The 17,167-nt window shown below is 39.0% G+C and overlaps 1 protein-coding gene across 7 annotated transcripts in view; it reads left to right on the top strand.

Moving 5' to 3' along the window:
• Positions 1 to 829: 829 nt before the first annotated feature.
• The window catches only part of cep170aa (centrosomal protein 170Aa), a 39,954-nt gene continuing 23,616 nt past the window's right edge, over positions 830 to 17,167 (top strand). For 6 of the 7 annotated variants that reach the window (XM_041049957.1, XM_041049956.1, XM_041049954.1 and 3 more), the window contains exons 1-5: positions 830 to 965; positions 10,382 to 10,441; positions 10,971 to 11,107; positions 15,231 to 15,320; positions 17,071 to 17,149. In XM_041049957.1, the coding sequence (XP_040905891.1) occupies positions 11,003 to 11,107; positions 15,231 to 15,320; positions 17,071 to 17,149 (274 nt within the window). In that variant the 5' untranslated portion in view covers positions 830 to 965; positions 10,382 to 10,441; positions 10,971 to 11,002. Of the gene's footprint in view, positions 966 to 10,381; positions 10,442 to 10,967; positions 11,108 to 15,230; positions 15,321 to 17,070; positions 17,150 to 17,167 lie in introns of all 7 variants that reach the window. The other variant, XM_041049952.1, reaches the window with a different exon arrangement.

Here is a 17,167-nt window from a genome sequence, read left to right as displayed (position 1 = left end):
CCTCTTTGCCATCTGTAGGGCATTTTCGTTGCATCTCCTTGCCTTAAACTGTGTATTTCAGCATTTCGTCCTCTACAATTTACTATAACATTAGAAAGTGCGCCGCAACTGCAGCTCATTTATGATAGTCCTAACAGTGTGATTGTCTTTGCTGAAAATTCTGCAATACGCAAGTTTACCTTCAGGTCTGTTGGCCTGTTTCACGCTTACTAAAGATTTCCTTCTTCAGAAGTCAAACTAAATTAAAATAAATCAAAGTTATGAAAGAAACTATTGCGAGTTTATTAAAACAAAAACACTCTGAGTGACAACACTGTCATTTTAAGATATTTCAAGATATACTTACTAAATACTTCCTCCTGAAACAGAGTGACACTGACATCATTCTTTGTCTTTTAATATGAAATACAGTAATCATTTTGCAGTGTCAGAATGAGATGACTTTCTACCTTTGTCTTATGATCAGGGTATAATGTCAACCTAAATAACTGTGACAGAAAACGGGTTAGTGAAAGCTTCACACAATATTAACAGAATGTTGAGAAAATGTTTTCTTGCTGATTCAGTTTTTTGTAAACACGTGACAACGGATGCGTTTATTTTAAAGAAAAAGGGGGGGCGGTACTGAAGTCGTCTATACATGGGGCCCAGATTATTGTGCTAAACCACTGCCTGTCACTTTAACCATGAGCTCACAGACCTCTGCAGGCTGTTTTCGTTTTGATTTTTATTGTGAAAGGTGTGACCGGCAGTCCCGGTTGCCATCCCTGCTGTTTTGACGCTTCCCTCTGGACGTTGGTCCGCTCGCCGCTCTCTTGCAGGGAGTAGCGTTATTGCTGAGCAACGGAAGGGGAGAAGGCCGACGCACAGAGCCAGACTGAACTGCTGCAACGGCAGGGCTGGGCTCTACACACGCATACACACACACACCTTCAGCAGCAACACACACCAGAAAGGAAAAAAGGGTAAGTGAGGAGTGGACTTTTACTTTTATTTAGCGAACAGAAGAATATACCACCTACCCAACCCAGCAGGCTTTTAGCTAGGTAGTCGACCGTCAGACTTGTGTGAAGTTTACGACAGAAAGAAAAATAGAAATAGTCGATTTTCTGCTGCCCATCTGTTAATGTCTATGTGGGTTTTCAATGTAGATACAAAATTAAAGGTAAATGTAGGAGCTTCTCACATTGAAAAGGTAAAACCTGGATTCAAAGTGTGTGTAACGTTTAATAAACACGCTCAGGAAATGCCCTGTTTTGCTCATAGCGGCTAAACAGACTGGTCTGACTCCCTGTTGGCTAACTGGATGGCTACTATTGTCAGCAGCAGCAGCAGCAGCAGCCGCATGACCAGCCTGCTCTGCTCCGGCTTTGTAAAGCGACACAGCCTCGCCACTTTGCTGTCTCGGTAACCCCGTCGCATTTGCTCTCTGTGCTACTGTTATTTGTTATTGGCCTGTGTGGTTTTTTTTCCCCTATTAGTTGCATCCTCCTGTAACCGCACGGAGGCTATAGAGACAGGATGCACATCAATGAAGGACGGTCACGTTGAGCGCTTTGTGTTTAACTTGCCTCATAGGAAACGTACCAACCGCACGGTCTTCTTTCAGTCTATTTATATTTCCCGAAGGGTATACTAAATGAGTAGATATTTCACTATGTAATGTAGCTGCAGCGTTACCCGGTGTCCGACCCCCTCCTCTTTTACTGTGTGGAGGCTTTGTTTTCGTGGGGCAGATGTAGCTGGCCTACATGCATCCGCTCTCTTTGTGTTGAGTTAGAGTTTTGCTGTCATCATCACATAAGATATAAAACTTTGGGAAAAAGCAAACGATGTGGTGTAAATGCATTACGGTATATTTAATACTGATATTTCTCATCATGCACTGACAAAAATATTTAAGATGCCTTATTTGCCTCTTACCAAGCCCATGCAAAAATTAATTATTATTCCTTCATTATCAGGTGGTAGATTTTTATGATTTTAGACCAAATGCTTGAGGTGGATGCATGACAAATACCAAAGTTACTCCACTATTTAAAACATTTGAAACAGAGACATCTGTTCATGACAGCAGCAGCCTGGTTGTTTTTATTCAACTTGATCATCTCCCTTAATTGCATCTAAGGGCGTTAGAGGCACCTTTGAAGACTACTAGTAGTGATGTGTTCTCGGAAAGCTGGAGAGCTATATCCTGCACATCAGTGAGTCTTGTTAGTCTCCTCCTCCTCCTCCCTCAGCTGTAAGAATTCAAATTTTTTGGGTATGAGCCATAGAATGTGCATATAATACCACCCAATCCCATTTTGCTCCTTTCTTTTTCTTTCCCCCTCTCTCACCCTGCCTTTTTCCACCTTCATGTCCTCTCTGCAAATGTGGCTGCCGGGAGGCTGGTTGGCTCCACAGGCGGTTGCATTTCTAAAAACTGTGTCAGTGTCACAGGACTGTTTCAACTCAGCAATGTCTTAGTTAGACTACATCCCAGCCTGCCTCCATACATGTTCAGTAACACAGTTAAAATGCTGATGATAACACGGGAAACCACGTGAATAAATAGAAATAGTGCGCTCTATTTTTATATTTGTTGACATGGTCTTTTGTTGTTCTGTTATAACTGTGAAAAACTGGAAACCTCAACATTATATAAATTCCTACAGTCACCAGGCTGTCAATGCTGAATAGTCTGTTTGTTAACACTCGATGTGCACTATCATAAGTTGACTATTAACTCTGAACAGACTAAATAAAATGAATGCTATCTCATATCTGTTACAACTTTGTTTCTATTTCAGTATAACAATTCATATGATAACTTGGTGCCCACTGAGCAGTGTACATGTAGTAGAGTAATGGTTTGCTTCAATAATATGAACCTATTTTCTGTTCTAGTTTATAGCTGGGATTGAGGACTTTGTTGTCTGGGCTTCCCACGGCTATTGTGTATAGTAGGAAGTTTAGGAAGTCAGTTCATTTTACTTCAGTGGTCAGGGAGTGTTATTTGTGACTGAAAACAACCTAGTCTGAAACATAATATTCTAATCTAATATATTCTGTTCAAGATAGTGTTTTTGTACCAGAGAATCCATGGTTAAAAATAGCAGTGAATCTCACTTCTGTAATCTGCCAGAGTAGAACCGTTACACGGGTTATAAGAGTCAGATAGCTTTGCCTGTTGAAGCTCCTGCTTGTGCAGAGTCAGAGAGAGAAACAAGGAAGGTGAACAGAAAAGTCTGTGTTAAAAAAAATGGGTAGAGAAAGCACAGCAGAGCAGAAAACAAGAAAAAATATATAATCATCAGCTTCTCCCTTGTTATGGAACATCAAGGGCGTGTCTGGCTTTTTTTTTCTGCATTTAACTTCCCAAAATGAAAAATAAAACATTGACCTTCACATCTGTTTTGGGGTGTAACATACTCCCTTGTTAGTTTCCGGTATTTTGTGCCTCTTTCCACTGCAGATATTGATCTTGTATTTGGGCAGTTTCCATTCCCATCTCTCCCTCTGCCAGGCTCCCCTCTGATTGTCCTGTTATGCTAACGTTCATGTTTTTTTCTCCTCCTAAGTGCCAGTGTGGATTTCAGTGTGAGTGTTCACTATTTTTGTCTGCTGCTGAGGCTATTGCTGTGGGCAGGATAAATGTTGGTGCCATAATCAACGTGGCAGGGTTGGCCAAATACTAATGTTCCTGTTAAAGGGCCACAGGTCAGTCATTATCTGCTCAGCAGGGGTCACAAAGGGCCACGTGCACTCACCAGAGCTTGTGTAGCTGCATAATACAGTGATTTATATGTGACAGTCTTATTTAATACTACAGTGAAGTGCGTATGTATCAGCCTAGTTTGAAATACCTTAAAAATGGCATTAGTCTTATATAAATTCCGAGTACCTATATTCAGAATATATATCATAGTTTACAATATAAAGAATCATAACTTAATGTTGGTAATAATGAAATGTGTTTTTTATTCATTGTTATCTTAATTATTAATGACAGGAGATTATACTTTATATTCATATTTACTGTAATATCAATGCTCATATTTGTAGGGTGTTAAGAGTTTAACCATGTTAAGACTAATAAATTCAAATTTTTTTCTTGCACAGCTGCAATTTATAAAATTGTGTTGTAACAAATTATGTTATTATTAGAACTATTATAGAATATTTCCTGTTTTTGCTTCAAAAATTACAGTTAATCCATTGTCAAAATATTTCCCACTTTATGTTCTGTAGATTGACTAATGCACTACTCTAGCCTATTCTAATATATTTCTTGTTCCAACATTTTGATGTTTAATTTAAGTTTGCAAATGAGTTTACCACTTATTCTTCTGCTGCTGTGCCCCATTGAGAACACCGCCTCCAGAAATGGGTGTATCTCAGTATATTATCTGAAAAATGTACACCACGCTCACATGCTCCGGCGAATTAATAATTAATCACATACGCTGAAAAAGACTATGCTGCAGGGCATGTGCTTCGTTAATTCTCTTGGATTATTAATAATCTATTTTTTATTATCTCTCTATCAGTGTGAGAGCTTGTTCAGAGTGCTGGTTTCCACCCTTACACTCCACAGGAATAATAACTTTACTTTCTAAGATAGTGCTGAAGGGCAGACTGTGTTTTTTACTACAATGCTTTACAGTCCTCATCATCCATGGCGTGCATTTCCATATGTAGGTCTGTGGGTTATGTGGAACACAGAGGTCATCGAGCATGTGGTGGGTTTGTGTCTTAAGGCCAGGGGTGTGCTGGGTTGTTTATGGTAATAACAATGAAGCAGGCTGGACGGATGCTGGCTAAATGGAGGTGTTTGCTTGTTTGCTGCTCTTGCCAAGTGCTCATGTGATGTGTGTGGTAGCATTTCAGCACCATATGGTCCTTTCTGCTGCATGGGGCAGTTTTTTTTCACCCACATATTCCATGTACTGTATATGCCACATTAACACATACATACACACTCAAGTTTCTGCAGACTTGAGGTTCTTCACTGACACCATGATTTATTATCTCCCTGCATGGTGCTATAGTTGTGTCATAAAAAGATTAATGTCTTTATCTGCTGCATAAATTATAAACGGTTCAAAATGGATTGTTAAATAGCTTAAATTTTTTTTCTTTGTTATTTTTTTTACCATTTCTATTCAGTGTTTAGATTTAAATATCTTTGATCTTATTCAAGTTGCAGGATTCAGATTTACAAAGGCATAGTGGGGAAAACATGACCCACTTTAGTCACGTTACCATGTTGTTGCTGTTGTTTTTGTTAAATATGCTCCTGTCATTGAACAGGAGAAAAATGGCAAATGATGCAGCTGATATCTTTGCATGCATATGTTCATGTCAAAATGTTCTCTATCTTTATCTGTCGTCTTCTATCCAAGCAATGTTGAAGCTGAAGGAGCATCCCTGGCTGGGATACACACTGTCAAACTATATGCAGCCCCAGGTCTCTTAATGAGCCTTTACGACGGCATACTCAAAGTACATAATCAAGGATTTCCGTCTGCAGCTGTAGTTGAGGTTTTCTTTGAAAACTGAAAAATTACTATGTGGAATTCAGGTTTGAGCAGTTTGACAAAGATAAGGCTCTTTCTAAGACAATGTCAAATGAGGTCCCTTCAACAGACTTAATCTATTGAGTCTTTTGCTTTTTGCTGGGTATTTTTCATTTATGAGGAGAGGTAAAGTAGGCCAACCTGATTCACATGTCAAAAGGAATCAGACACAGAATGAAATCCCTGGAGCAGCCCTGCTCCTTTGTGCACTCTTAATTTTAGACTAAGAACTTTTCATATATACTGTATTATTTAACTGCTTTCAAACAAAACTGCTGTGATTGACCAGCAGCCCAGTTTCTTTTTACACATACAGTAAGTTACATGCAAATCTGACATTAGCATCACACATGCATACAGAATCAATATTTAGAATGGTACATTAAATGACTTTAAGTATCAGTACATCAGTGGACCCAGTCATGTTATAACCTGCTAGCTCTGTGAAACCATAGTGCTCACTGATGATGAAGTAAGATTTTAAAAAAGGATAAAAATATAACTTTACATTGTATTAAAGTTCACTGCCAAAGAGCAACAAGGGGCAGGTCAACATAACTGACAAAATATTTATTCATGATATAGTGTCTGCTATATCATGATGTGCATCATAGAAAAAAAAACCCAGTCTCTCCTTTTGCCTAAAGTTTAGAGAGGAACAATAGATGGTATACATCCTCTACTGGACACTTTCATGTTTGTAAATCTACAGTAGACTCAACCATTGGGGACTGGAAAAGCCCTTTGTCTGTCTGTCTGTCTGTCTGTCTGCCTGCCTGCCTGCCTGCCTGCCTGCCTGTCTGTCCAGAGGTTGTTTGGTTGTCTCATCTTGAAGCTGTTGCCTGGTTTGTTTTTTACGCCCCTCAGGGTGTGTAGGCTTCCCTGCTCCAAAAGCATCTCTAGGGTTGCCAGACCAATTCATCCTCGTCTGTTACTTATTGACTTCAATTTGAATGTCCTAACTGACCTTACATCAGCATTTTCAAGGGAATAGGCTGCTGCTTTTCTATTTGTCCTTCAAGGTACTTTCCTTTTACTGGTTTTACTTATACCTCCAAGGTGCTGTCTAGCATCACATACCCTCTTTCTTATCTTTTTCCATTGTTGCAAAGCTACAATATTGATTACAAAATTTACGTCAGAACCTGAATTTTTGACCTTACATAAAGTGTTAATGTAAAGAGTCATGTTTTTTTTTCATTTTGGCATTTTATTTGGTCTTTTCGTATTTCTTTGTCTGTTCAGCCAAGGGGACTATCACCTCCCGGGCTACTGTAGCTACTATATAACTCCTATTTATATCAGAACAATCAGCTTTTGCTGCTGTTGTAAACATTAAGTGCATCACCACCTGTCTGTCAGAGGCTTTCTCCTGGGAAAGACCAGCCAGACATGAAAGTTCAGAACTGCGACTGCCTAGAGGCTTTTCAATTTAATCACTGCTGTGCTATCAGTCAGTGGGTTGCAAAATACATTTGACAATGTCATCCTTTTCTCACTTCTGTTTCCCATAAAATTACAGCACATAGGAAGTGCCAAACATGGTTTTTACTGTATGAGTTCTGTAGAGTTAGTATCCACTGTAGCTGTGGTAAGTTTTAATGTAGCTGCACTGAGATTAAGCTCCGTTTTTACAATGTAGGCAGACAACCACACCCTGGCTAGGGCTAAGTTTGGCTCTCGTCATAAGACCATGCGGAGATGTGTGTGACGAGAGTATGAGCTGTCTCTCTGTGCCTGTCTGTCTTTTTCTCTATCCTGCCGTCTTTCTGACCCTTGTTTGCCTAGCATGTGAGTGTTTGTGTAAATGTGTGTGTGGAGGCTACACACAGCCGTTGTCAGTGTGTGTGATGTGGTGTGAGTCAGCTATCAGGGCTGTGATGGTGATGTGACGGTCTGGGAGGTTAGAGAGAAAAAGCAGATGAGTAGTGCTGATGGTTACCCAGCTGTTGCATCATCCTGGGATACTCACTGAGGCCAGATGCTACGTGGAGAGCAGCAGCCATGTGTTGCAGCATGGAAACATATGAGATGATGACAGTAAATAAACTGGTGCTCGCGACTTCCTGTCCCCCTTCGGCTTGTATTTATGATTGGCTTGTTCAGAGTGGAGGGAAGACATTTGAATGTTTGAAAAGACAGAAGACAACATTTTGCCGGAGTGGAAACATAGCTATAAGAGCAGTTAGTCACAGCCAATAAACCCAGTTATCCGGCGCCACTTCGTAATCAGTGCTTATTTTTAATATCTGAAAATCTCATTATATAATGAGAAATAATAGCAATGCTTGTACTCATTTACTTCAAATCTGTCCCTATGTTAGTGTTGATTCTCCTATTTACAGTGTGATTCAGCTGTGAATGATCAGCCTCACTGTAGATGGCTTTTCATTCATGTCAAACAGTCAACAAATGATCATAAGCCACACTTGCGGTGGATTCAAAAATGAGTGTCCACCACAGGAAGTGCCATTTGTGCTTCCTGTCCTTGCCATCTCCTCCGCACAAAGAATTCACAGTCATCTCAGAATAATCCTGCTCTTTCACTCCTCAATTCTGTGTGTGTGTGTGTGTGTGTGTGTGTGTGTGTGTGTGTGTGTGTGAGAGAGAGAGAGAGAGAGAGAGAGAGAGAGAGAGAGAGAGGGAGAGAGAGAGAGAGATAGTACAAGTTTAGGTCTGGGGGTTGGGGAATTCCTGCCAAAACCATGAGGTCACTATTCCTCCTTCTTAGCCTCAGCAGGAATGCTGCTGAATGGAGATGAGAGAGAACCAGAACTGTTAAAAGTTTGTTTTTGCCAGTATCTAAACACTGAAAATGTCTATTACCGACATTTAGAAACAAACATTTTGCATCTCTTCCTGCTTTAGGTTTCAAACATTAGGACTGTAAGGAGCACGTGTAAAGCAGACAGTATTTCCTTCTCATCTGTGTCTCCTTTGTCGGACTTACCACTGCATTCCACCAGCTGTGCCATCTCTTTCATGTGTGATAGTGAGAAAGTTTTTTAATGGCACCACACAGGCTGGTATGCATCATATTCAGGCTCCTCAACCACACTCTTGTTAACCTTGCAGTCTGTAGTGTGCAGTGGTTATTGAGACAGCAAGCGCACTGATGCTTTGGTTACTGTGTGGAGGGGCAACCACACATAATTATAGTGTAATGGCAGTGCTGTTGTTCTCTGTAGTTTTCCTCTGATAATGTATGCGTAGTGTGTTGTTCCAGTGTAGCATCCAAACACAATATCTGTTCTGTATTCGTGATATCTGACAGGAAATGTGGTCATTGAACTGCAATGTTGCCATGAACCTTTTTCCTTGACATTAGTTATTTAATTAATGTTAGGATGAATTTTGGTGAAAGATACAGAAACCGATTTTGGTTTGAAAGTTAGAAAGATTTAATTTGGTTAAGGTTAGCATGAGTTTTATGATATTGTTACAGTTATACTAAATGGTTATTTTTACGTTTGTTTTATTGCTTGTTTCTTATGAGAATAAGAAATACATAAGTCTGGGCCATTCTAGACGCAGCCAGTCCTTTCTCTCTTTGTCCTCGTATTTCATTGTGCTCTTCACACTCAACACTTTAAAGGCAAAAATAACAAAAACATGAGTGTTTTTAAAGAAACACTCATCTATGACTGCATGTTGTAACAGATTACTAATATCACAGTAGTGTCTAAAATGTGCTGGTTGAATGTTTCAGGCGTTATATAAAATCGTTACTGGGATGAAAAGCTGATCCCTTTTACATCAGAGACAGCTGTTTGTACAGTTACATTCCAAACAGTGTCATGCAAGGAACCGTCAGAGGTGTGCAGTTGATTAAAATTTTACCCAGGGGATTATTGAGTTGGTATATGAAGTACTTATGAGGTCAAGTGAGCAAGAGCTTAGCTCAATAATCTTTAATTCCCTCTCTGATGGGCTTTTCTTGGCACTTTCAACACACGACAGAGCTCCTGTTATTTTAGTGCCACTTGAAATTACCATGAAAAGCTCCCCTTTGAAACTTATGTTTAATGCTGAAATAAATAATTATGGTAAGCTTTAAAACTGTCTAAACCTTAGTATAAACTTAAACATTAAGGTGTAACCAAATGCAGCAATCTTATAAATTGGATTTAAGAGACAACCAACTTTCCACTAAGCTCTGAGAGGTTGTTGAAAATTTAGTTATGAAAAAGTGCTTTTGGCTGCTAAATTTTGCATCCAGTCGCTCAGCCAGCCATTAAACCAAATTATTAACATGCTATGTAGCCAGTCAGTTAAAAAACATCTATATAGATAACATGACTGTCAGTTAGTTCTGCTGAATGTTGTTCTTCTAGGCCTGGACAGTTAGAAAGTCAGAAATGGCTATGACCTCCTTTCCAGCTCATCTGAAGAAGAGCGAGGGGAGGAGGGAGGCAGGAGGGAACATAAATGTCCTGCTGGTGAGGCCGGCCAACATTCCTACATCACTTCCTCCTCCTAACATCTGGCAATGATCAGGGCAGGCAGAGAGAGAGAAAGGATGCAGTTTACTGGCTGGCTTTGTGTTCATTTCCAGGCGTAGACAGTGAGGCATCACATTGCAAGACCGCCCACTAAATCTCATTCCCCCTACTAGCAAAACAAAATGAAGCAAGATGGAGTGTTTTGATTCAGTGTGTCTCTACCAATGTTTACATTTCGCCTGTGATTCTTTTGTTCTTTTATGCATCACTGCTAATTATATCATGATGCAAACAAACTGCCTTTATGTGTTTGCCTGCCTCTGCGAGTGTAAATGAAAAAGAAAAAACAAACTAAAACCACCCTCTTTCTTCTCTCAGGATGGCCTAGCTGTGTTGTGCTGTCAGTGGTCTATCAGCAGTGAGCTACCTGGACCAGAGGTGTGTAGAACAACTCACTAAAAATAAACTCAGTTTTCCCATGTTTAAAACAACTTAAGAATATCCTGCCACTGTCCTTAAGATAAAATAAAACAGAGATATATTTTGCAAATACTCACATTTCCATCTAGCCCATGATGACTTAAGGGATGTTCCTCTTCTAAAAATATATTATTTAATTGACTTTTGCATTATGTTCCTACAAAAAAGTATTCCTGTTGTTGTTTACGTACTGTTTTCAAAACTATTTCAGAATTTCTCAACTATTTCAGAATTTTAGTAGATGGGACTTTGAAAAGATGATATACTAAGGTTAACTTGGATTATGAACAGTTTTAGTCCATGTTGAATGGCTCTTATATGAATGTTCCAGAATTACAGCAATAACATTTTAATCATCATTTCATGTAAATATTTCAAGCTGCAGCAGCAGTTTTACAGCTGCTCGATCTACTGTAGCTAAATGACAACTCTGTTCATGGAATTACAGATTAGTTGAACATCGATGTATTTGCTTTTGTCCCAGTAGGTGTGTGCCAGAGGCAGCAGCAGGGTGCAGAGATGAGTGTGACCTCCTGGTTCCTGGTGAGCAGCGGGGGTACTCGCCACCGACTCCCCCGTGAAATGATCTTTGTTGGCCGGGATGACTGTGAGCTAATGCTACAGGTGAGAACACGTCACAGATCAATTTCTCCACTGACAGCAGAACGGACAAGATATGTTCAATATTGTTCAAAGAGAAAATGGCCTTCTCATAGTATCCTGAGTCCTAGTGAGTTAAATAAATATTATATATTTATAAATAAATTTTAAGATGACGGGTGAACACACAGAGCCTGACTCTCATACCTCTCAGTCACATAAATACACTGCTGACCTCACGCGGACATGTGTCATAAGGTAACTGTTTACTGAGTTTGACTGAGGACACTACAAATGAGCTCTCATGCTGTTGCTATTGCAGTAGCAGAGCATGTTTATTTGTCTGCATGTTTGTGTGTGTGTCTCTGTGTGTACTGAAGTGGTGTCTTTTCAGCTGTGCATACATCCAGAGACCACGGGTATGCTCATGTGTACCTCTGGTCACTGCACTATTAATAGAAAGTGGGGCAGATACCTCAGATCTTATCCGGCTGAGCTGGTTGTAGTGAGTAGAGGGTACATCCATGGCTGCACCAAGCTCTGTTATGAAATTACATGTTGAGAGAAGTTGTTACTGGTGCCAGTGCCTGTCTTATAGTCTGACCAGCAAGAAGGCGCTCAGGACTCACACTGATATTTATTCATTTTTACTGTGTTGGTGGAAATTTGCCTCACTTTTCAGATTGGCCTTACTGCCTTATGAAATTTCTGTGGCTATATGTTATAATATCACATTAGATTAGATTTCTTTATAGGTTTCTGCTTTTTGTACAGCACTTTGTCACTTTTCTTATTTTTATAATATAAATATTATAAATGAAAATAAATAATGCTCCATGCCTTCTGGATACTGTTTAGCCCCACTGGTGGTATTGCTAACAGTATCAAATGAGAGATGTGTAGAAATCTAATCCAGTAATGGGATTTCTGGGTTGAAGAGGAAAGCATAAACAGTAAAATAAAAGCTTATAAAGTGCATTTCATTTTTGAATAAAACAGTTCATGACCGATTAAAAGTTCCACTTGTTAAAATCAGTTCACAGTATCATTATCTTTTTTTCTTAAAACTTTCATTTTCACTTGAGAAGTTAACTTTATTTACTGTACATCTGAAACCCTGCCACATCTTCTTTAGCTTAGTTAACATCATGCATGATAACCTTAAACTCTTTGTTTGTGAAACAGAGTTTATCCACCTAAAAATAGTCAGGGTGATATTGCCTAGTTTTATTATTTCATATTCTTCTATATGATTACATATACTACTTGAAACACAACTTATTTGCACTCTAGTGGTGTCACAGGGACCATACATCTTCCATACATAAAAATGCATACCTTGAAATAAACGTATGAGATCACATGATGAATATGCTAATTAGTGTATTATGTCATCTAGCAACGTTTAGCAACTTTTTCAGCAAGTTTCTGCTATTTTCCATTAAAAGTAGTTGTGCACAGCGGGTACACAATCATTTTCATGTACATCCTCATTGACCTACAGTGTATGGTCAATGTACATCCTCAGTTCTGCACATTGACCATACACTGTAGATTTTTGACCTAGTCTTGTTATTAGTTTCCCAGGTGGCCCAAATCCTTACACAGTCCTGTTCTTTAATGAGGAGACTTCAAGGGAGCAGTAATGAGGGCCATTTACAGAAGCATGTAGAGTTGTAAAAAATCTATTTTACTTTTCAAACACTTTTCTCTGATGACCTGAGGGTCTCCTGCCCCAGCATGGGAATGTGTGTGTTTCTGTGTGTATTGTTGTATTCCTATCCTTGTGATGTCTTTGGAAAGAAAAATGATAGAAAGATAAGGGAAATCTTCCAAATTGAGGACATTTTTTTGGCTTTGTTTATGTGTGTGACTTTGTGTAGCCACTTACAGTTTTCCTTCATGTGACTGCTTTAACGAGCCAAGGCCTCATCACATGGCTTAACATTAAGGGCTGCTTGTGTCATGCACCAAATAAAACACAAACACACTAACTCACAGATGAAATATCAAACTTCAAATGAATGTATGTGTGAGAATTATCACATCGTTGCACGAGTGGCCAAAGTGAGTGTTTTGTGAATGTTTTGGTGTCACATTGCAAAATTCACCAGCAGCTTGTTTTTTCCATCAGTCATACACATGTGTATATGGTTTTGACAGTTGTGCTATTTACAAACTGTGATTGGAATGGATTCTTACTTTATTTATTTATTGAAAAAGGGAAGGAGCATAGCGAATACAGGAACACAGTCTCTGTGATGTCAGCCTGAATCATATGCATTTTTTCCTCTGGGTAGCAATGAATGATTTTCTGTCTCTCAGAATTATATCCCCTGTTTCATAGTTCAGCTGAAGTGTGTGTGTGTGTGTGTTTTGTTTTTGAAATCAAATTTGTCTCATGTCTTTATCTTTTCCTGTTTTGTTTATCTTTTTGGCCCTTCCTCTTTAACTCTCATTTTGCAGCAATTTTCTGTATCTACATGTTTCAGAACATTAGTTTTCACTTCAGATATGCTTTTACTTGGCTGATACTCACTCTTTAATTATGCTGAGGTTATTATTTATTTGCATATAAAGCAAGAAAAAGATCCGTTCACAAGTGGTCACTTGAGACGCATGTGAAGACGCATTTTAATTCCCGGTGTAAACTGATGTACTTAGAGCTGTCCACTTGTGATCGGATCACCCAAGGCACATGTTAATGCCAGGTCTGAACAGGGCCTAAGATGCCTACGCTTAAATTGAGTTGGTCAGCAATATATATGTGGCACCATGAGTCAGCTTTCTCTTGTGGTGTGAGGTACAAGTTGGTTTCTATCCTGTTTGATCTGCCTAATCTCAGTAAGTAATCTCACTCAGACAATCTGTTCTGGCTTTGCTTCCCTTGGTTTTACTTCAGCATTATCTTAACATTTTTACTTCAGCACGAGTGTGCTATCTAGTCATCTTCTCGTTTAAACAAGCAGAGTGATTGGGCTATGAGAAGGAGTCATATGAGTACTGAATTTGAGATTCATCTCTCACAGGCAGTGCTGATTGACCTCAGTACAATAAACTCATTCTTTCCTGAATCTCATTGTGCAAATTACTTATTTTTTGGTTTTGATCATTTTTGTTTTCACTCCAGTGTTGTGCAATTCATGAGTTGGACAAAGTGGTTCAGTTGCACAACAATTCAGCTCTGTAAATGGATTTGTTACATCAACCTGTGTTAATACATATTCACATATTTTTTTCAAATATAACCACAGCATTTAGTTAGTATTGGAGAAAATTAAAGCTGAAGACTGAAATATAGTCACTCCAAAAGATGAGCCAATCATTGAGCAATTTCTTATTTCTTCAGTAATTATGCTGAAATATAGTCAGGCAAACAGCAGCAAATTTAGACACAGCAGACTTTTCATTCACTAAAATTAAAATTAGAATAGCATCTGCTAATGCCAACATAAAAATAAACAATTTCAGAACAAGGTTTAATATATTTTATTCTGACATATCTGAAAGGCGCTTTAACAGACATTTGGAGACCACAGCAGTTTGTTCAGCAGTCACTGCATACGTTTAGATATGTTTGCAAATTCTGTAAAAGAAATAAACAAGAGGGATATTTGCCAGATTCCACGATACAGTGTTCGTGTTGGAAACAGTTTACCCTCAAAACAGCTGATGGGCTCACATCTGGACACCACAGAAAATCAATGCTTTCACCTCCAGCCCTTCAGTACCCCATTGTTCTCCATTGTGTGTATTTGTGTGTGCATGTGTGTGGGTCTGTATAGCTGTGCATGAATGTGACGGTGTGAGCAGAGTCTGAGACATTGAAATACCTGCTGATATCGCTTTGATACCATACATAGTGACACTGAGATTTACTATCGAGGTTACATTCTTGACATAGGATGCTCATAGCTCCACAGTTAGGCTCCTTTCCCTGTAGCCTTGACGCAGCACAGTTTTCTATAAAAGCTATGAAAAGAAATTTTGAAGTAGAGCAGCACAGATGAGTAAAATTAATATTTTCCTCTGCCTGTTAAAAAATTTAGACCATCCACAGCTGATTTTAATGAGCATGGCTCAATAATCACATTAACCTCGCAGCTGTAACCACTAGGTCAATGTTTGCTTATGTTTTTGTTTGAAGTCCCGCAGTGTGGATAAGCAGCATGCAGTCATCAACTATGAGGCTGGGACTGATGAACACAAGGTCAAGGACCTGGGCAGCCTGAACGGGGTGAGTACATGGATAGAAGTGTGCAAAACAGAGAGAGGTTAGGACAAAGATAAGAGAACAAGAGAGAACGAAGACACTACAGAAAAAATAGTGAGAAGTGGGTCACATGATGGATGAGGGATGGGGAGAGATAAGAGAATGAGTTTAGCCAGCTGGAGGAGGAAAATAGGGGGTTTAGAGGAAGATGGATAGAGAATGTAAAGATGGAGAGAAATCAAGAGACAGAGGAAAAAAACAAAGACATTCAAGGTGAAAGTAAAGGGAGATGAGGGAGGTTGTGAAGGGTTAGAGGTTAACTTATTTTTGGCGGTCAGTGGGAGTAGGACCCAATCAATCTCTGTGTCAATGAAGATTTATATCAGGGTTAAGGTCAATTTGAATCTAAACCTAATTATACAAATCACTACTTAAGGGCACAGTCTGTGATTCAAATATGAACCAAAGGGTCACTCTGTCACTGAAACTCAAAACACCTTTTGACCTGCTTTCACACCCAAATTGATGTTAGTAGTAAGATTTACATGAGACAACAACTAAACCTACATTTTGTAAACACAGTAGGCAGGAAGGAAGCCATTGTGCAAGAAGCAGATAGTGCATGTTAATTCAAAGGATGTAATTTCAAATGATTGTTGGTGTGGATATTGTGATTTAGTTTGAAACACACTGTATGATCTTTTTAAAAGGTATTTTGGGAAATGTGGTAAATCTCTAACTGAAGCTGAGGTTGATCAAGCAGGTTCAGAGACAGAACATGGACCAAAACTTAAGCTAGACACTTCATAGCAAAATAACTAATATATCCAAACATTTATCTGTAATTTTAAAGGTAATCTTGTATTGTAACCTTGAGGAGCCTATTTAAACTCTGTATTTCTCCATATACCCTCAATGTTTGTCTTTTTGACGTTGTAGCTCAGTAAAACCTGGTTACAGTTGCCACATGGTGTTAGTCATGTGTAGTGATTAGTACTCAGTCACAGTCCACCAGATTGGACACATATGCAGAATGTCCCTCACATCCTCTCCAGCTCTCAGACAGGAAGCCAGAGTCAGAGCCACTTCCTGCTGTGTCATTAACCATCTAGCTTCTTTGGCTGGATTCAGAGGAAGTTTTCTCCTGCTGAGTCAGTGGATATATAGAGATTTGCCACAGTAGTGAGTAAAAAGCTGTGCTGAAACTATCTTAGGGTGTTTCATTGCTGTGTTGTTAAGCTCTCATGATTTAATCTCACTGGAGAGGACACAGGAATGTTTTATTACACCGGCAGAGCAAGGATAATAGAATTTCATTTGCAGTTTAGTGAAACCTGATCTATTTTAGAGCTGCATAGTAGAAGGAGGGGTGAAAGGGGGAAAGGAAGGGGGAGAAAGAAGGAGATGGGAAAGATAGAAAACTGTGTCATGCCTTTACTCTACTCCCTGGCTGAATAGACTTTTCTCTATTTTCACCATTTTCAGGAATCATCAGTTAGCTGTAATGAATAATAATGAATGTAACCTTTAGTTGGAACTCTAATTTTTACTTGGAAGAGCAGACACTACTCTGTGTGACACAACTTTTTACTTTACTTTTGTTTTTGTTTTTTTTTACATTAAAGTTTCTTAGAAATAAAGATTTTAACTGCTCACGTTCACGCATGAATGATAGTTGAATTTGTGTTTATTTTATGTTGATGTTATTGGTCACTATTCATTTGATTTAATTTACTATCTTGGTTTCTGTCTTACTTTTTCCTTCCCTCTTCAGACCTTTGTAAATGATGTCCGCATCCAGGAGCAGATGTATATCACTCTGAAGATGGAGGACAAGCTGAGGTTTGGATATGATATCCTTCCAGTGGGCT

Source organism: Toxotes jaculatrix, chromosome 11 (assembly GCF_017976425.1).
Source record: "Toxotes jaculatrix isolate fToxJac2 chromosome 11, fToxJac2.pri, whole genome shotgun sequence".
NCBI classification, from domain to species: Eukaryota; Metazoa; Chordata; class Actinopteri; family Toxotidae; genus Toxotes; species Toxotes jaculatrix.
The sequence above is the reverse complement of the archived record's forward strand: the minus strand, read 5'-3'. Positions and strand labels throughout refer to the sequence as shown.